Below are 22,102 nucleotides of genomic sequence, written 5' to 3'. Positions count from 1 at the left end.
AATTCGTCGAATCTCGCGTCTTCGACCCCCGCGCGAACATTTATTTCGACGCGGAACGATTCGATCTCTCGGTTCGCGCGAGACCGTAACGAAAAGACGCTCTCGCGCACGCGTTCACCGTACTCGACGTGCACACTTTTAACACACATCGATACCGGTAGTACAAGGTGGTCCAAGTGCATCGGGTAAATGGGTCAAGCGAATTAATTCTGGTTGGCGAGCCTCACTTTGCGTCTCGGTGCATGACGAAAGCGTTGCACGCGCGTGTCGCGCTGGGTAAAAAAACTTCGGGGTGAACACGAACACGGGGACGGGGACGGACGGAGCCACGGTGTCCAGGAACGTTGGAAAGGACTCCTTTTCTCGTGCTTGTTCGTTTTTTATTTTTTTTTTTTTTTTTTTCTTCGTTTTCCTCGCGAGGTTACGGAGCGTATTCGCTCCCTTTCTCGCTCAAAGTCGAATACCGTGGGGAAGTTTATTTCGCGGAGAACCCGATTTTATGCATTATTTTTTTATGTTTACGAAACTCGTACACGGGGTTAGAAATTGTTATTTAGTGGTACTCGATTATTCCGAGCTATCCTAATATTTTCCAAAGTAGACGGTAGGATCACCAGAGGGTCAAAGTTTGCAATATAGAATAATATAGGTTACTCGAACTTTTCATGAATATTAAATTACAAGATCACTTTTATCGAGTATAAATACAAAGCTACCGTTTATCCCGGGCAACTCGATTATTCGGTTTATTATTTAAAATTATCTTAGAGTTTCCAAAGTAGAAGGTAGGATCATCAAGGGGGAGGGGTAAGAATTTGTAATAAAGAAAAGTACGCTTAACTTAAACTTTCTGTGAATATTAAGTTGCAAGACCACTTTTATCGCACATAAATTCAAAGCTACCCGTTCATCCCGGGCAACTCGATTATTCGACTTATTATTTACCACTATTCTAAGGTTTCCAAAGCAGAAGGTAGCAACACCAGTGGGTGTAAGTATTCCTGATATAGAAAAGTATGCTTAATTTAAACTTTCCGCTAATATTGGACGGCGAGATCGCTTCTCTCGCGTATAAATCCACAGGAACCGTTTATCCCGGGCAATTTTATCTTCCTTCACCAGAAACGCCCTCGAAACTTTCTCGAAATCGGCCAGTTGTCCGAATAACCGAGTATATTCCGCTACTTCGAGCTTTAACGCGTTAAACGCCACACCAGTTTTCTATACTTAAGAATACATCCTCGATATTGTTTAAACCGTGGTGTAAAAAGTTGAAATACTCGATAATTCGTCGATGTACTTACTTTACAATATTAATAACGAGAGTAATTCTATTTAAAAGTTCACGAGTATCGGAGTTCGTGTCTTGCAAGCGCTTTGAAGAATCGTTGCAACTTTGGAGCGTTGTTATTTGATCTCCAGGGAGTACCATGGCGTTGTTTAAAGTGTTACAAATTGATTAAATTTTTAAAACTATAAGGAAACAATCCTAGCATTGTATCACGTGTTAAAAATTGATCTCAAGATTCCTATGGAACAAGTCTAAGCGTTGTTTCACGCGCTATAAATTGATCTCAAGACTCTAACGAAACAACTCAAAGCATTCTTTCACGCGTTAAAAGTTGATTTGAAGACTCTACCGAACAACTCCAAGCGTTGTTTCACGCGCTAAACATTGCTCTCAAGACTCTAACGAAACAACTCTAAGCGTTGTTTCACGCTCTAAAAATTGATCTCAAGACTCTAACGAAGCTCTAACGAAACAACTGAAAGCATTCTTTCACGCGTTAAAAGTTGATCTTAAGACTCTAACGAAACTCTAACGGAACAACTCTGAGCGTTGTTTCACACGCTAGAAATGTATCTCAAGATCCTCGCCAATTGATCCGAAAACTCTAACTGAACCGTCACCACGGTCTCATCGATCCCTCCCCCCGGAAATGCAACGACAGGAATTCGTACACGCGATTGTTCTCTTATCAGTTAGGACAAACATACGCGCTCGCGCTCGCTTCGTAGGCACGCAAAGCCTGTTTACACTTTCGTACGTACGCGAATTTTCAAATTGCTTTCGTAATGATTGATTATCATAATATCGTGGATAATGACCTGGCCGCGTGTAACGTGCTGTGTAATTGCGGCAGTAACTTACGTCGTCTTAACGCGCGGTATGAATATAAAATGAGAGTACAGCGAACGTATACCGTGTATAATATATCGGTGTATATTCTAATGAGGTGTTCAATATATGGGACGTGAGATAATATTTAAATTTCGTCGAACCGCATTCGAGTTGACGCGTTTTTAAATTTCCGTTCCGCCTCTACCGTCGTCCGTTAAGTAAGCTATCGCGCGATGTTGCGTTCCTTCGAACCTTGTCGCGAAGCTACACTGCTCAAAATGATTAAAGAATTAGTTACTCAAGCGACTTTAGTGGATGTACGGTGAAACGAGTTAACGTACACGAATACGGTGCAACGTCTCCTTGCTTCCGGTATCTGTGAAAAGTATCTAAACATTTCTCGACGATTTTCAATAGTTTCTCTTTATACTTAAATTTTCCAATTTTCAGGGCACGAGATCTTGAAAGATCGACAGAAAGTATGAGATTTTATAAGATTGACAGAAGGTACGAGATCTTGAAAAATTGACAGAAAGTATGAGATCTTATAAGATCGACATAAGGTACGAGATCTTGAAAAATTGACATAAAGTATGAGATCTTGTAAGATCAACATAAAATATGAGATTTTATAAGATCGACATAAAGTATGAGATCTTGAAAAATCGACATAAAGTATGAGATTTTATAATATCGACAGAAAGTACGAGATCTTGAAAAATCGATAAAAAATACGAGATTTTGAAAATTCGATAGGAAGTAAGAGATCTTGAAAGATCGACATAAAATAGTTTGAATATTTAAATTCAAGGAGCTTTGATATCGCAACGATAGATGATTTTTCTAAATAGTAACTAATACGGATATTGTGTCGATAAATGATCGGATAAATTTATCTCGGTTGTAACAACGCGAAGAGAACGTATTTATAAAGATGATTGCGACCTCCGTGTCGAATTAAGCTCGAAAACGAAGCCCGAAAAAATTATTTATACTAATCGAACTTCTTAAAATATTAGTCGATACAAATTCCTCTATATTTCCCTCCTCTGTTTTTCGAAAAATTCTACGGCACGATAAACAGACAATAGTCCTAAAAATAGAAAAAATAAGAAAAAGTATTAATACTAATCGAACTTCTTAAAAAATTACTCGAATTCCCCTCCCCTATTTCTCGAAAAATTCTACGGTACAATAAACAGACAATTATTTTAAGAATAGAAGTAATGAAAAAATTATTAATACTAATCAAACTTCTTAAAAAATTCCTCGAATTCCCCTCCCCTATTTCTCGAAAAATTCTACAGAACAATAAACAGACAATTATTTTAAGAATAGAAAGATTGAGAAAATTATTAATACTAATCGAATTTCTAAAAAAATTACACGAATTCCTCTATATTCCCCTTCCCTGTATCTCGAAAAATTCTACAGAACAATAAACAGACAATAGTTTCAAGAATATAAGTAACGAAAAAATTATTAATACTAATCGAACATCTAAAAAAATTACACAAATTCCCCTATACTCCCCTCCCCGTTTCTCGAAAACTTCAACGGTACTGAAAACAAATTGTCGCAATTTTTCCGGATATTTCCTCGCAAGGAATTCCCAACACCGCGGCGATAGAATCTCGGCGCGCAGGATCGCGTGGAAAATCGTCAACGATCGTGCGGTGTCTCGATTAGAAATCACCGTTCGAATAAAATTCCAATTGCGCCGTGAACGGCCATCTCGGTTTCCAAGAAGCTCCCGCGAAGCTGCGCCGCGAGAATGCCGGCTCGAAAGTAACCGAGTGTTTACGCGCGATCGGCTCCGGTATACCTCCTTCGAGGTTTTCCACGACGTGGCACGCGCGGACCGACACGACCGGGGAGTGCGTGCCGTATTAGTGGACGCCGTGCTCTAACGCGTGTGGGTGGCCGATTGCACGTGGGTACGGGCAGAAGCTTAGAATTACGCCCCGTAAGTATGTACACGTACACGAAAATTGTAGCACGCCGGTGGCGGCACGCATGCGGATCTACGAGTGCTGGTAACGCGGTGGTGCCAGCCAGGAATCAGGTCACTCGTATCAAACTGACCTACATACCGTTATCGTCCGTATTATCGCCTTTGATAAAGCGCTTATTAAACGTACAATTATGTCCGGCGAAAGATTCAAGGCGTCGCGTCGTTGCTCTTCCTCTCCCCCGTCCTTGTCCGCGGACCTACCTCGGTACAGACCCCGCTTTCTTGATCGGTTCGCTCATCGAGGCACGGTTTCCGAATTAAATTCTACGAAAAATAACCGAAACTAGAAAATTGATCAATTAATAATCTACGAGATGGTATATTAACAGTATCGCCATGTGCACGGTATAAAATAACCGAAGTTAAAAAATAGATCGATTAAATATTTAATAGCCAGATGGAATATTGAGAGTCTCGGTGTGCAACTTGCAACGAGTTACTCGGTGCGAGTTTTCACTCTTTGTGTTAAATTAGTTAAAGTAAAAAGTAGATTAATCGGACATTTTATTGCGAGATGCAATATTAACAGTCCAATCTCAATGAAATTATTTTAATCAATGTTATTCGAACCAAGGTTTCACTCTTTGAAATATAGTTGCTAAATGTGTGAAACGACACAAAATTACATTTATATTTTAAAAACAAGAAATAGATTAATCAGATATTTTATTGTGAGAGGCAATATTAACCGTGCAATTTCTATGGAATTATTTTAATGGGTGTTATTCGACCCAAGGTTTCACTCTTTGAAATATAGTTGCTGGACATGACGATACAAAATTATTGTATTAAAAGTAAAAAGTATATTAATCAAATATTTTATTGCGAGATACAATATTAACCGTGTAATTTCTATGGAATTATTTTAATGGGTGTTATTCGACCCAAGGTTTCACTCTTTGAGATACAGTTGTTAAACGTGTGAAACGACACAAACTTACATTTATATTTTAAAAGTAAAAAATAACTTAATCAGATATTTTATTATGAGATGCAATATTAACCGTGCAATCTCTATAGAATTATTTTAATCAATGTTATTCGACCCAAGGTTTCACTCTGTGAAATATAGTTGCTGAAACGATATAAAATTACTAAAAGTAAAAAATAAATTAATTAAATTAACAATCTCACCGTGCAAAATTATTTGAATACCCAAAGTTGATCCCCTTTGAAACACACTTGCTAAACCTGTGAAACGTTACGAAATAACTGAAACAAAAGATCAAATTAAACAAATATTTAATCGCGAAATGGAACGAGTTGAAAAATATCCCACCATTTATACCACAAAATTGTTAGAAACATCAAGACATTTTTCAGCTCACTGTACCCCGAAGAAGTTGATCACCGAGTCGATCGTGTCGTAACTAACGTATCGTTGTCCAGTTCGATTCCGTTGGTTGCGTCGTTACACGGCGCTCGATACCACCGACGACGTTGTTAATAATAAGACGGGGTAAAAACGCCGCCCTAACGCGCTAAAAATAACGAGCAACAACGAACACGGGTGACCTCACGGTGGCTCTGGCCACCGTCCTTCCTCGACGGTTCGAACTCTTCAACTTGACCTCGATGGGGAAAAATTATTCCCACGTATGGTTTCTCGGGTACAATTCTCCTAGATTCCGGCGTGAAATCGATCATTATTTTCGAATCGGGGTGGTTCTCCACGATCGACTCACGAGCGTAACGGTCGAGCCTACGTTTAATCGTATCTACGTCGATATCAAACCGAGATAGCGGTTTCGATAACAAATATATTTATTTGTATCGGTTTTAAGCGCGATCATCGCCGAGCTCGATACACCGAGATTGTCGTTTCTTTTTCAACGGTTCGCCGTTTATTCGCAACGCTGTTCGATAAATTTAGCTTTATCTTTACTATGAATCACGGTATTCCTTCCCCTTACCGGAAAAATCTATCGGGATGTGCTTTGTTAAGAGTCTGTATCGTTGCTCGGTTCAACACCGAATTGATAAAATTATTCAGCGAGAGGAATAGTTAGTAAATAAACGAAAGGAAAATTTTTTAACGATATGCCACGCGGAAACGTACGTGACAAAAATACCCTTTGTGTAATGGTATTGTATCACTGCTCGCGTGTCGACGCTTCGAGTTCACTCTATGGGTCTATGAAAAGATCGCATTGAGTAACTACGGTTCGTGGAAATTGGAAGCAACGCCTCGGGTATCGATACAGTTGATTCATCCGTTCGTTAACCTCGGGTTCGATCGGTTTCGTCCAAAAATTCTCTCGTGTTACGACAATTGACCGCTTGGAACATCAAACGAGGCATTTGTTACGTGTAATTGCATTTTTCCTTATCAATCTCGTTGCTAAATTATCGTAAGACCAGTTCCGTTAAAAAATTCTCCAACCGTGCCTCGTGTATTAATAATCGACCTCTTCGAACACCAAGCGGGGCACTACTGTACATAATCGCGATAAATTGTATTTTCCCTCCGATTTTGTTAACTAACGCTTAAGGTCTTTGGATGAAAAGTGTCCCGAATGTATGCAATTCGTATGCTTAATATTATAATACAAAGAACATACGTATTTATTATATCAGCTTTAATTGTACGGAAAGAATGAATCGTGAAATCACAATGGATCGAAGACTCGAACAACGTACTAGAATTGATCGAATTATTGAATTACCGTTCGATCGATTCCGACAAAGAATTCTCCACCGATACACATTGTTGCCTCTCGGAACACCGAGCAGAGCGCTACTAACCTACTGACACGTACGTGGTAAATTGCATTTTCCCCCTCCTCCACGGTCTTTATTCGTTCCGTTGTTCAATTTACAAGACGCAGAGTCGCCGATATCGAGTCGAAAAACCGGCTAAAGCGTTCCTTACGGGCCGGTTGGAATCGTCGCAGCGGTAGAACGAATCTTCGTCGCCTCGTGACGAGCGCGCGCAACGAAAGAAACGTGGAGGGATAGAGGGGGGACTTATTCACAGGGGACTCGGTCGAAACGAATTTCAGCGGCGTGACGACGAGGGCCGCGCGACGACCGAGAAGGCGAAGCGAGAAGTCCGTCCGACTCGCGGGCGGTTACGTGGCGCGTCGTCGCCAATGAAAGCGAGAGCGGAGGAGAGACGCTCCGGGATCCGTGGTACGGACAAGGAGGGAGAGAGCTCGGATGAGAGAGAGTTGGCTTACTTCGCTCGCGGTGCGGTGTTAACCGACGAGAAACGTTTACGTCTCTCTCTCGTAACCGCTTAACGTAACAGCCGTAACTAGTACCATTGCCAACGAAAGCTGTCGTGGAAAGTAAAAGCGGATGAGCCACTTTTCGCGCGTGACGAGCCGAGCTCTGGCTGTAACGGAGGGACAAAGAGCACACCACGGCCCACGAGGAGAGCGTAAGAGCGGTGCCTACCCTCAAGAGGAAAGAGGAGGAAAGAACTTTCGCCCATTCATCGTCCCGCCGTTCGTTCGTTCGCTCGCTCGCTCGCTCGGCTCTTGAACCGACGACTACTCGCTCGAGATCGCTATTGCACCTAATGCACCGTCTTACACGCGATATAAATACGTGCTAGGTGCAGACACGAGGCGCATCTAGCCGTGCCCCGGTGCCCGAACGGAATTGGCACGTGCGGATGCGTCTCGCGCGCGCGTCCCACTGCGCACGCGCGGCTTCCTCGCCTCCCGTGGCCAGATGCCTGCCCCCGTACCGACCACGGTGTGTTCCGCGACCACGAGTTTCGTGCCCGCCGGATCGAGCGTTTCGCGCTGCGGATCGTCTCATCGTCCATTTTGCGAACGTCTCGCCGGAGGGTTCCTCGTTTCACGGTCCCCCGAGAGGAACTGCCGCTCGTCGTTGTCGTATAGGCGCTTCGTTCTCCGTGCCGGGGGGAATTTCGATCGTTCGCTCGAAACTCTTTTCAGAGGAGGAAGTGCAGCGTATTCGGACACACGGTAGACCCCTGATTATCGGGTACTCCGCTTTAACACGTTTGTATCGTGGAGGAGAATGAAAAGTATGCCCTTGTTGCTACTCCTTTTTTTAAATCTAGGTAGAAACGTTCGAAAAAGTATTACTATGATTTTTGTAGGATGGAAAGGAACGTTTGTATATACATATCTAAAAAACAAACGATAAATAGATGTGGATAAACACACAAAGGAGATACGATGTAAATACACTTCGATCGAAACTGAAAGTATTTTTTTTTTTTATCGAACGCGTACACAGATTGTGAAATTTTTTTCGAAGGTTGGAACGATTTTTGGATTCTTTTCGAAACTATGTTCAAATCTGTATTTTTTTCATATTTTTCATATTTCTACGGAACACGATTTTTATTTTTTTGAAACACTGTTCTCGCGGTGCAGATAATTCGCGACGTTTCTCTGAAAGGAATTGTTTCAGGACTTTTGTCAGAGAAAGCCCACTGGAATGAATGAAACGCGTCATATTTGTTACTGAGCGCGGTAAAGTGATAAATCCAACTGTAAGTCACCGCTCAAGAGCATTATCGGTATCGATGAACAGTGTGTCCGTTCTCGTTGCGCAAGACTTTTCTATTCGCCGAACTTATAATACGGGGAACTTTAAAGTCTCTTTAAATCGCTCGAAACGGGATCCGTTAAAAGTGTTCCGTAACTATTTCCACCCCCACCCCGTTTTCCTTCGCGAAGAAATGTTTTGATATGGTTCGTTGCGTAGATACTTACGAACATTGATACGATCGTAAAATACAACGTAAAATACTTCTCGTGATATATTAAGTCGTTCCATAAATCAGTGCGTTTTTCGCACGCTTCAACACCGATTTCGCAATACGTGAAACGATCGAGTTAATCGACACATCGTGTGTCGATACATAGAAATTTGCCCGAAAGACAATCTCGAATCTGGGTTTATTTTTCCACGAATCCCCTTCGCGTTTAGGTGCATCATTTCGCGAGCTTCACGAGCCACACTTACCATTGCAACAGCTCCGTTTCGCTATCTTTAGCGGAAACTACTCCTTCGAGATAGTTCCACGAATAAAAATCGATGCACCAGAAGTGCATCTGTCCATTTAGTCGAAATTCAAGACGGGTGGAAAAATTTCTTAAGGAGTTGGCAAATATTTATTCTAAACGTACTTTAGTCACTCTCGGAATGAATCAACCCCTCTCTGTTTTATTATTATTTATTTTAAATGTTCATTCATTATAAATTATAAAACACACCCCTTTGGAAAATTTCTTTGAAAATCATGATCGACAATTTATTCCAAACGCATTTAAATCACTCTCAGATCAAATGTTGTTCCTCTCTATTTGTTATTATTTATTTTAAATGTTCATTTATTAGAAATGATAAAACACACCCTTTTGGAAAATTTCTTTGAAAATCATGATCGACAATTTATTCCAAACGCATTTAAATCACTCTCAGATCGAATCAACCCTTCTCTCTTTGTTATTATTCATTTTAAATGTTCATTTATTAAAAATTACAAAATACACCCCTTTGGAAAATTTCTTTGAAAATCGTGATCAACAATTTATTCCAAACACATTTAAGTCACTCTCAGACAAAATCAACCCCTCTCTATTTCATTATTATTCATTTTAAACGTTCATTTATTAAAAATTACAAAACACACCCCTTTGAAAAATTTCTTCGAAAATCATGATCAACAATTTATTCCAAACACGTTCAAATCATTTCTGGACCGAATCATCCTTCTCTACTTCACTATTATTATTCATTTTAAACGTTCATTTATTAAAAATTACAAAACACACCCCTTTGGAAGATTTCTTTCAAATCTACAGTCAACAATTTATTCCAAACGCGTTTAAGTTACTCTCAGACCGAATCAACCCTTTCCACTTCATTATTATTCATTATAAATATTCATTTATTAGAAATGACCAAACACACCCCTTTGGAAAATTTCTTTGAAAACCACGGTCAACAAATTATTCCAAACACATTCAAATCATTTCTAGACCGAATCATCCTCCTCTACTTCACTATTATTATTTATTTTAAATATTCATTTATTAGAAATGACCAAACACACCCCATTGGAAAATTTCTTTCAAAACTACCATCAACAATTTACTCCAAACTCACTCAAATCACTCTCAGACCGAATCAACCCTTCTCTCTTCGTTATTATTCATTTTAAATATTTATTTATTATACCAAACACACCCCTTTGGAGGATTTCTTTCAAAACTACGATCAACAATTTACTCCAAACGTACTAAAATCACTCTCAGACCGAGTCAACCCTCTCTACATTATTCCCGTTAAAAATCATGAAACACACCCCCCGTGTCGTTTAAACGACAACGTGTACACTCCGTTTCGGTATCGTCGTACGAGAAATATTTCACTGGCGGTGCTCTCGCAGCGGATACGCGAAATTCCAGAGAGAAATGTGTGTATATACGCGCGTACTACTCGCGCGTCTAGCTTACCTCGCTCCGTCTGGACAGAATTATTTCTCCGGGAAATTGCCGGTCATTACGGTCGCCGATCATTATTATTGGCCTTACCTTTCGAAGACCCGGTCTCGCGTACCCGATTCGCTTTTCAACCTTGAGCGTTATCCTGTTCGTGCCGCTCTGCTCCTGCGGGAGGTCGGCTCGCTCGCTTATGGTTACACTTACGCGAGTAGTGGTTGTTTTCGTTACGTTCGTCGAGTTTGTTCGCGAACGATGACTTACTTTCGCCGACGGTATTAACCCTGCCGGTAATGGCGCACTCGTTCCGCGTGGATCGCAAATTTTTAATCATACCGCGCGATTTTTCGGTCAAGGTCGACTCTGTCCTTGGCTTTTCTTAATCGTGATCGCTGATAAAAAAAGAACAGGCCGGGTTGCACCTCAAGGTGCACAATCAATGCCCGATGCAGCGAACAGATACATAAATTGCGTACATGTAACGCACACCAAACTTGCCGCGGCGCATGGACTAAATACATAAATATGATTCGCTTGTTACCGAGCATAATAAACGGCAATGAATACCTTTATCGCGTGAGCGCGAACTTTCACATTTCATGAAGCGTCTGTGCGTCGGAGACAACCCCCTGTCTCTCCGCAGCGAAAACGTTTTGTCGCGTGCAACCGTCGCGAAACGCTCGCGCTTAACACGAGGCTGTTCTTACGGTACGGCATTGGATAATTGATTCACTTTTTCGTATAGTTTTTATCAAGCTTTGTGAAATATTTTTGCGAAAGAACTTTCTCGAGTTTGTAGAATTGACGAAGTTATAGATATTTGAAGAGAACAGTGTCATACTCGCGCTCCGTTGAGTAAGTAAGAGGGTAGTTTGATGATTCGATTTCGGAAAATTGATTTTCTTTTTCTTATATCTTCGCAAATGTTTCTAAAATATATATGCAAAAGGACTTCTTCGAGTTTGTAGAATTGACGAAGTTATAGATGTTTGAAGAGAGCAGTGCCATACTCGCCCTCCGTTGAGTAAGTAAGAGGGTGTTTTGATGATCCAGCTTTGGAAAATTGATTTTCTTTTTCTTATGTTTTTATGAAGCTTTGTAAAATATTTAGACAAAAGAACTTTCTCGAGTTTGTAGAATTGAAGAAGTTACAGACGTTTGAAGAGAGCAGTGTCATACTCGCCCTCCGTTGAGTAAGTAAGAGGGTGTTTTGATGATCCAGCTTTGGAAAATTGATTTTCTTTTTTTTATGTTTTTATGAAGCTTTGTAAAATATTTGGACAAAAGAATCTCCTCTAGTTCGTAGAATTAACAAAGTTATAGACGTTGGAAGAGAGTAATGTCATACTCGCGCTCCGTTGAGTAAGTAAGAGGGTATTTTGATGATTCGATTTCGGAAAATTGATTTTCTTTTTCTTATATTTTCATGAAGCTTTGTAAAATATTTAGACAAAAGAACTTTCTCGAGTTTGTAGAATTGAAGAAGTTACAGACGTTTGAAGAGAGCAGTGTCATACTCGCCCTCCGTTGAGTAAGTAAGAGGGTATTTTGATGATTCCATTTCGGAAAATTGATTTTCTTTTTCTTATATCTTCGCAAAGGTTTCTAAAATATTTATGCAAAAGGACTTCTTCGAGTTCGTGGAATTAACGAAGTTACAGATATTTGAAGAGAGCAGTGTCATACTCGCGCTCCATTGAGTAAGTAAGAGGGTACTCTGACGATCCAATTTCGAAAAAATGGATTTTTTTTCTCATATTTTCGCAAAAGTTTCTAAAATATTTACGCAGAAGGACTTCCACGAGTTCGTACGGTTACTCAAGTATTGATCGAGATGCTGTTCGGCTTGTTCGTTCCACGTAAACGAAACAATAAAAATTGCACGATCCATTTGAAACCCACTCAAATCCAAGCTTGTGCAACTCTTGCAAACTTTATTATTTCCATTCATAAAGAAACCGTCAAATTTATAAAAGTGACACTCGCTATTAAACCGTTCCTCGTTCGAAATTCTCGAAATTCAATTTTGCGGGAAAAAAAAGAAAAAAACCCAACAATCGAAAATACATTATCCCGAGAGAGAATCCACGCTCATCCCACGAACCGTACGAATTCGGCGACAGTTCAGAATACGTCGATCGTGTATCGAGCAATTAGCGAGTATCACCGCAATAATAACAGTGGTAAGAAAAATAACGGTAATAATAATTCTAATCTATCGTCGTCATCCGCAAACTGTTTTCGCGATAACTTGGAGACTGTTTTAAAAGTAACAACCAGCAAGATATTTACTTATCGCAGCACGATTCGATAAAAAACTTACACCATTGCGAAGAGGAAACGTTGAAACGCTTCGTCGTTTATCCGAGGGAAACGAACGAAAAAAAAGAAAAATTAACAAAAAAAAAAAAAAACAAACAAACAAAAAGACAATATTTTACGCGTACATTAAACGACCAATTATACTCCGTCGTAATTGATTCGTTTCATTAGCGAGTTCAAACTACGCTTCGAACAATCTCGCAGCATCGTTCATTTGTTTTAATTTTGTTCTTCTTTCTTTTTTTCTTCTTTCGTTGTTTCGAGAATTTTCAACAGTTGCTGTAAATTGGTGGAGAGGAATAAACCAAAGGAAGCCTTTTTCCACGGTAGCCGTTTTTCGAACCCATGGCTCGCTCGTCACGGGCTCGATTTTCACCCTCGAGCATCACGGTTTCGAGAATTTCGACCTTTCTTCGGGGATGAGACTCCTCAGGTTGTCGAACGTTTACCGTCTTGGAAGGTACGACACGATTCGCGCAGTAAAAGTGAAAATTCAAGGGGCCCCCCGCGATTGTCATCGGGGCACTGGGTCACCGGGAACTCCCGTTGCGAATTGCACGCAATAACCCGGCGCAGTGTTTCCAAAATATTTACACCCGTGCTTAATTTATGGGGGAGAAAGAGGACCACCCGTGGCGAGTGCCGCCGACGACTCTCCCAGCGACTCTTAAAGGGGATATAAACCGTGGAAACGTTTGGAAAAGAGGTCCCCGGCCAGGTAGACGGAGAGAATTAACAACCCTCCGATTTTCAAATTTCACGGTGTAGACGCGCGTATCTGTTCTCTTATTCGCACGAGAATCGCGCGCGAGTACAAGTTTGGACTGAGTTTGATTTTGGTTCTGAATTAGATTTGGAGTAAATCTCTCTATAGAATTCACAAGCCTTCGATTTTCTAATTTTCCGAAGAAGACACGATCTTCCACTTCTACTCGCGCGAGAATCGCAAGCGAGTACAAGTTTGGACTGAGTTTGATTTTGGTTCTGAATTAGATTTGGAGTAAATCTCTCTATAAAATTTACAAGCCTTCGATTTTCCAATTTTACGGTGTAGACGCGCGTATCTGTTCTCTTATTCGCACGAGAATCGCGCGCGAGTACAAGTTTGGATTCAGTTTGATTTTAGATAGATTTGAATTAGATTTGGAGTAAGTCTCTTTATAAAATTTATAAACTTTCGATTTTCTAATTTTCCGAAGAAGACACAATCTTTCACTTCTACTCGCGCGATAATCGCACGCTAGTCTAAGTTTGGATTGAGTTTGATTTTAGATAGATTTGAAGTAGATTTGGAGTAAGTCTTTCTATGAAATTTACAATCCTTCGATTTTCCAATTTTCCGGAGTAGACGCGCGTATCTGTTCTTTTATTCGCACGAGAATCGCGCGCGAGTACAAGTTTGAACTGAGTTTGAATTTGGTTCTGAATTAGATTTGGAGTAAGTCTCTTTATGGAATTCACAAGCCTTCGATTTTCGAATTTTTCTGAAAGACACCATCCTCGAGTCTTCTACTCGCGCGATAATCGCACGCTAGTCCAAGTTTGGACTGAGTTTGATTTTAGATAGATTTGAAGTAGATTTGGAGTAAGTCTCTCTATAAAATTTCCTACTTTTCCGAAGAAGACACAATCTTTCACTTCTACTCGCGCGATAATCGCACGCTAGTCTAAGTTTGGACTGAGTTTGATTTTAGACAGATTTGAATTAGATTTGGAGTAAATCTCTCTATACAATTCACAAGCCTTTGATTTTTGAATTTTTCAGAAAGACGCGATCCTCGAGTCTTCTACTCGCGTGAGAATCGCACGCGAGTACAAGTTTGAACTGAGTTTGATTTTAGATAGATTTGAATTAGATTTGGAGTAAGTCTCTCTATACAATTTACAAGTCTTCAATTTTCTAATTTTCTAAAGAAGACATGGTCTTTCATTTCTACTCGCACGATAATCGCACGCTAGTCCAAGTTTCGACCGAGTTTGATTTCAGATAGATTTTAATTAAATTTGGAGTAAATCTCTCTATGAAACTTACAACCCTTCGATTTCTCAATTTTCGGAAGAAGGCACGATTTTCCACTTCTACTCGCGCGATAATCGCACGCTAGTCCAAGTTTGGATTGAGTTTGATTTTAGATAGATTTAAAGTAGATTTGGAGTAAGTCTCTCTATAAAATTTATAAGTCTTCAATTTCCTAATTTTCCGAAGAAGACGAGATTCTCCAATCTTCTACTCGCGCGAGAATCGCACGTGCGTGCAATTTTAATCATAGTTACGTCTAAGTTAGGTCCAAATTACATCTGAATTAGATCCATGTTAGGTTCTTCTACAAAACTTACAACCCCTCGTTTTCCCAATTCAAGATCGAAGAACACCCAACCTTCCATTCTTACTCGCGCGAAAATCGCACGCGAGTACAAGTTTGATCTAAATTACATCTAACTGAAGTTTCAGTTACATCTGACTTAAATCTAGATCAAGTCTCTCCTTAAAACTCACAAACCCCCAATTTTCCAGAAAAACACGATCCTTCTCTTCTACTCGCGCGAGAATCGCACGCGAGTCCAAATGTGATCTAAATTAAATCTCACTTAAGTCTCAGTTAGATCTAACTTAAATCTACACCAAGTCTCTCTCTGAAATTCAGAAACCCCAATTTCCCAATTTTCCAAAAAAAAAAAAAAAAAAACGCAATCCTACTCTCCTACTCGGCTAGAATCTTTCGCGAGTCGAACTTCACATCCAACTTCGCATCCAAATTACATCTAGTACCAACTCTCTCCAAGAAACCCCCAAACCCCCGTTTCCCCTTCAACCGCGCAATTCTCATCCTCGACTCGCGCGAGAATCGCGAGTCTCGATCCTCCACCTGTCCCCGTGGTGTCGGGATCGCATCCGGGTTAAGTCTCTCGGTAAAATTCGCCCAAGAAAGGGACAAAAAGTCCCGAACGGTGTCCGGTAGCCGAGTTTCTTATCTCCATCGTGTAATTTTCCACGCTGGTCTATCCACGGCTCGGTTTCCACGCGTTTTTCGCCCTCGTGCTCTTCCCTCGTCGTCGTGTTCGTTCTCGCTCGTGGAAACGAAAGGTCCATTTCGAATTCCGCCCTGTGTCCCAGTTACGAAGTAATAAAAATGGGAGACGACGAGCACGCCGGAGAGGGTCGTACCGTTTACGTGTGTACGACCACGCACACACACACACACACACGTACCATCGGGTGGAGGGTTACATCTTTGCGCCCTCGCGCACCGAAACTGGTCTACGCGCGCGTCCTTTGCCACAGAACGATGGATCCGCACGCTCGAACGCGCGCACGCGCTGCTTCGCATCTTTCTCGCGTCGGTGTGCGCGTACGTGCCCCTTTCAGCGTGTACGTTACGCGTCGCGACACGTACACGCGCACGTACTGCGTGCATGCATTTACGTACACGCGCGACGATGCACGCGCATGCACGTTAATGCATACAGATACCGGCGCGCGGGCGGGCGCGCGTTGCACACGCGCACACTGTCGCGCGCGAGCACACACACGTGCACACGGTTACACGTGGTCTCGCGATATCCCATGTGGGTAAGTGTGTCAAGGACGTGCGAACTGGCCTGCAAAACGCCAGTTCGCATTTCGTGGATGAAACAATCTCCCTCTCTCTCTCTGTCTCTCTCTCGCTCTCTTTCTCCCTCTGTGTGTGTATATACATAGATATATATGTATATATATATGTGCATGTATGCATGTATGTACATATTTATATATATATTTTCGTCGTTTCGATCCGTCGTTCCCTCCGGTTCGCTCCTCGGTTCTCGTTTTTCTCTTTCTCCGTACGTCGGAGAGGCCCACGGAGACGAGAAGAGAAGAACCGAGGATTTTGCGCAATCACGGGCGTCGTTCGTTGCGAGACGAAGAAGAAATACTGCGCCGGGATCATCGAGGGCTAATAAAAAGTATTACGGTGCGCGGCGCGATACGCGATCGCGGCCCGATACCGTTCCCGATCGATCGAGCGACGTGCACGAAATATCGCCACCCACCTGTGAACGAGTTCTCGAATTTTACGCGACCCTGGACGAGCAGCTAAAAACGTTCTCGGTCCGGTATCGCCGAGGTTCCCGGACCTCGAAAGACGAGAATCACCGTTGAAAAAGATGTCGCAATTATTTTTTTTTCTTCTTCTTTTTTTCTCTTCTTCTTCTTCTCGATTCCCGAGCCTAACTTCGTCGATCGAAATTTTCGAAGCTGCTTCAGCCCCCTCTTCGTCCTCTTCCCCTACCGGGTACCCCTTGCCCCCCCACCCAGATCGTGTCTCGTTATTGCGTTCGTCCTAAACGAAATCGACGGTTTTGCTCCGCGGGTACGACAAAAATATATATTACGTTAACGGTCTCTCTGTATAACAGCACAATGAGTTAGATTTTACTTTTAGTTTCGAAAATGGGATTGCGGAGTGGGGCGGTCCTTGGCACACTTCACACACCGAGACACGTTGTTCAGAGTAACGAGAGAGCGACAGAGCGAGAGTGTGAATGAGCGAGCAACAGAGCGAGAGACACGGGGAGGGAGAGCAAAAAGAAAAAGAGGGAGAGAGATCAACACCAGGCTCATATTCTTTGCGTCGAATATTACGGAGTTATAGATACCAACACCGTCCTGTGTACCTGCATAGCTAATATACCCGCGATAGCGATCGCGCGTTCGGAAGACCGGGGTGCATACGTGTCTGTGTATTATATTATATTATATTATATATATATACATATATATATATATATATATATATATATATATATATATATATATACACGTGCGCGCTTCTTTTTTCCTTCTCTCCATTATTCATCTCTCATTTTACCACCAATCGATCGACCTTAATACGCGCATATTAACATTCCATCTTCAACCCGATACTCTTCGATCTACGAAAGCCAACGATCGATTGCGTTTCCAGGCTGAATCACGTTGCGCGGGACAACCCGATACGAGGCGTGCGCGCGCAGCTAGGTACCGCGTAGGTGCGCGTCGAGCACGCCTCACCCCCCCTCGTCCACTGTACTTAAATACGGTGTTAAACGGTATCGAAATTTACGATGCGTTCGAAATCGAGTTATATTTAAAACAACGAGTTTTCGAATTCGACCTTGTTGCGCGCTGCGCAAGGATTACGAATGTTTCTTTTTTTTCTTCTTCTTTTCTGTCTCTTCTCTCTCTCGGAGAGCGCGCGCGGAAAAAAAAAAGAAGGAAACTACGACCGCGACAAGGTAAACAGAATTCCCGCGCGGAACCCCCGTCTTCGTCGTGTCCGCGTCTCTCTATCAAGAAGGTAAATTACTTCCGATAGCCGCAATTCCGCGTGCGTCCGCGTTTATACACCGCTACTCGCCTACGGACGCTTTAAAGGATCAACCGTGATGCTAATTGACCCAGAAATAGCGTAACGCCGATAATGGTCGCGTAATTCCGGTAAAGGACTCGCAGGGGCTTTTTCGCAATTATCGAACGCGTGTTTCCATCGTGGCCGTACTTCGTAGTCCTCGCTGTGAGAAACGAGAGAAAAAACGAAGAAGAAGAAAAAAAAAAAACACCGGTAACAATGCTCTTGTACAATCGCGCAACGATATTTCTCCTCGAAGTACATCGGGTGGATTTTTTTCCCTCGTTTTGGCTTCCTAAACGGTGACATCGCGACGAACGTAATCTCCCTCTACGTAGATTCGAATCTAACGAAATCGTCGACTTATCGGGTGTCGAAACCGTGGAGAACCCTTGTATAATGATTTATAATTCCCGAACGTGTCGGTGCGCGCGCCATTTACATTTCCAGAGTTTCTGGGTCACAGCTTTCACTTTCTTTCGGTTGGTTCTTCCGCCCTTTCGGGCGCTCGGAACGCCGCGTGGCCCTTTTCCCTTTCGTTCGATATCTTTTTCGTTGGGAACCACTTCGGTTCACTTCTTCTCTCTTTTTTTTTTGATTTTTCTTTTCTCTTTTTTTTTTTTGACGCGTATACGTATATACATATACATATTAGTTGGTACGTACATCGTCGCAACGATCGTGATTCAACCTGACGCGCAATGGAACACAGGCTCTTTATTCTTTCTCAATGCCCCGATGGAAATAGAATCGCGTGTATTGGCGCGGTCGTGCCCGCAACGAAGGAACAAAACGCTTGCACCCGCGTTTCGGCCGCACAATGTGCCGCACAATGAGCAACCGGAAGTTCGATCGATCCCCGTGCTCCGACGACGATAATTTACACCGTGGTATTTATTTTAATGGGTCAACGTTAAACAGGTACGGCTCACTTGTTGCGTAAACAACGACCACGGACCCCGAAAAAGGGGAGAAGGAACTTTTACCAAACACGGCTGGTGGGGGTACTTCCGATTTTTATCGAAATTGGTCGCGTCCCCCCTCCCCCCACCCGTCCCCCACCCGGGACACCGTGAAACGGGGGATAGTTCGACGCGAGACGATCCACGGTGGTGTGTTTCATCGGTTACGCTTCTTAATTAACAATTGTGGCCGCCTCTTTCGCCATGTCTCCGCTACGCATACTATACTCTTTCGTTTCTCCTGTTTCTTCGCGCAACGCTTCGTTAACTCGAGCGCCATTTTTTATATGTATCATATATATGATAGATATACATATACATATGTGTATATAGATATACATATACATATGTGTATATATATGTACATATATACATGTGTATGTAGATGTATAATATATATATATATATATATATATATATATATATATATATTTATATATATTTATATGTATGTATATATGTGTATCATATGTGTGTATCACGCTTCTTGTATTTGCTTTTGCCGTTTTATGTAATTAAGTGTACGAATGTGTGTATTTTTAAATTCTTACGTAAGTTCGATAACACGCGTGTAACATTACACGGCTCGGAGTCGAAAATCGAAGAGATCGTAGCGGCACGTCGACGGCTCTCGAGCCGTGAGATCGAACGTGACGAACGACGAACGTTCCCGTGAAAGAGAGGAAAGATATCCTTCGATTTCGACTCGCGATCCGAAAATCATATACAGGTACGAATATTCGTCCCTCACCCCCCACCGCCTCGATATTCCGAGGAAAATTCGCCGCATCCATCGTCTCGGAGTTTCGTGCGCGATGCACCTAACCTCTAAACCCTGGTACACTAGGATACAACGACAACGTGAACAAGAAACAACAAGAACAAGAACAACAACAACAAGAACAAGAACAAGAACAAGAACAGGAACGACGACGACGAGGACGTCGTGCGACGAATACGACGACAACGTCGATGACAACACGCGTGCAATAGTAAGCCGCGTGCATTCATCGATGACACGGCGTGTGCGCGCGCACGCGCGAGCGCGTGTGTCTCGCTGCGTGCGCGAGAGTGCGTGCGCGGTAGCGCGCGAGTGTGTACGTAGGTACGACGACGAGGCGCACGTAAACGTGTGTGTATATATATATATATATATGTATATATAAATATATATATGTATATACATATATATATATATATATATATATGTATATACATATATATGTATATATTTATATATGTATATACATGTGTGTGTGTGTGTGTGTGTGTGTGTGTGTGTGTGTGTGTGTGTGTGTGTGTGTGTGTGTGTGTGTGTGTGTATTCGCTATTACGGCAGGCGCACACGGTTACTTGGACGGAAAAGAGCGCGACAATTACGTTCGAAGTGAATAAGCATGGCGCGGGATGGGGAGGGGGAGGTTGTGTCGAGAGAGGTAGCGCGCGTTAGAGAAAGAAATATTGTCGCGCGTACGCTCGAGAGAGCGGAGACGATACGTACGAGGTACCGGCAGAAAAAGAGGGAGCAAGGGTAAGACACAGGAAAGAGCGACAGAGCGACGCGGTGGAGAAGAAGGGAAGCGAAGAAAGAAGAAAAAGGTACGCACACGTTTAGGGTGGCGGAACGTGTAGTGAGGTAAGGACAGGGTCTGCGAGAGAGACGGAGAATCGGTCGGGAGGGTGGGATGCACGAGGTGGAAGGCGCGAGGGTCGAGAGGGCAAGGGGAAGGGAGGGAGCGAGAAAGACATAATGAGAGGGAGTGAGTCGCGGCTGCGTCATGTTCTCAGCGAACTGGGTCAGTGGGTCTCCCCACCGCTTCGCGTCGTACATCTACTGCGACGTACACACAGAGAAGCACTGGCACTGTCGGGGAGTGCCAACGGCGTTACTGTTGACCCAGCCACGGCCTGTATGTGGCCTGTGCGCCTGCCCTGTGCCCGCTTACCGTGACTCTGTGTTTGGCTCCCCTGTGCTCTTTGAAAGCAAGAGTTGTTCGCGAGCTCCACCGTCCAATTCGGTCTTCCTTCTCGCGCGCGAGACACACGACGACGACGAGAGTAGAGAGAAAAAAAAAGGGAATAAATAAAGGAAAAAGCCCGTCCGATACATGTTACACGAACGTCGCGTCGTGATCGATGTCGCGCCACCGCCCGTCTTCCAGGAACGCGTCGCGTACCGCCGTGTACGCGAGACGTTACTTCGCGCGAAAATCCCTAACGATCTCGCGAGTCGATAACACGTAGCGCGTTATCGACCGCGGGCCACCGCGGATTCGATCGTTCGTAGGAGGTTGCGCGCGCCGATCCCGATTTCCCACGGATCGGTCGCGGCGGTACGCGCGACCGACCGACCGTTCGGGGTTTTTTTTTTCAACGCGACGAATAACACGGGGACACGACTTCGTCGAAATCGTCGCAGAGCTATCGATCGCGAATCGAATCGATCCCGTGCGGGCTCGTGTACACGTGCGTCTCTCGGGGTATTCGCCGGCAGCACCGACGACAAATACGGTCGACAAAACGACGACGGCGGCGGTGGCGGTGGCGGCGGTGGCGGCGGTGGCGGCGGTGGCGGCGGCAACGGCGGTAACGGCAGCAGACCGGCGCGGGAGCGTACGAGGACAATACTTCTCCCGCCGACATAGACCTGGTTCCGTAAGTAGGTCATCCCCGCCACCGAGCGCGCAACCTCCTTCTCCCCTCCTCCCTCAATCCCTTCGACCGCGGCGATACCTCCCGTCCCCCAGCCCGCCCGTCCCTCCCTACCGTCCGCCCGCCCGCCCCGTCCTCCTCTGCCGACGTTCCCTCTCCTCCCGAACCGCGTGTTGCCCTCCCCACCAGACGGGGCCCTCAGTGGCACCTCCACTACTCCGTCGGGCACC

At 43.4% G+C, this 22,102-nt stretch overlaps 1 protein-coding gene across 1 annotated transcript in view; it reads left to right on the top strand.

The window, feature by feature from the left end:
* Window positions 1-20,345, top strand: part of LOC143148529 (uncharacterized) — an 83,154-nt gene extending 62,809 nt beyond the window's left edge. The window contains exon 2 of the mRNA XM_076314935.1: window positions 20,068-20,345. Within this exon, the coding sequence (XP_076171050.1) occupies window positions 20,068-20,213 (146 nt within the window). The 3' untranslated portion in view covers window positions 20,214-20,345. The remainder of the gene's footprint in view (window positions 1-20,067) is intronic.
* Window positions 20,346-22,102: the final 1,757 nt, after the last annotated feature.

Source organism: Ptiloglossa arizonensis, chromosome 6, assembly GCF_051014685.1.
Source record: "Ptiloglossa arizonensis isolate GNS036 chromosome 6, iyPtiAriz1_principal, whole genome shotgun sequence".
Classification (NCBI taxonomy): Eukaryota; Metazoa; Arthropoda; class Insecta; order Hymenoptera; family Colletidae; genus Ptiloglossa; species Ptiloglossa arizonensis.
This window is presented reverse-complemented; position numbering and strand designations above follow the sequence as displayed.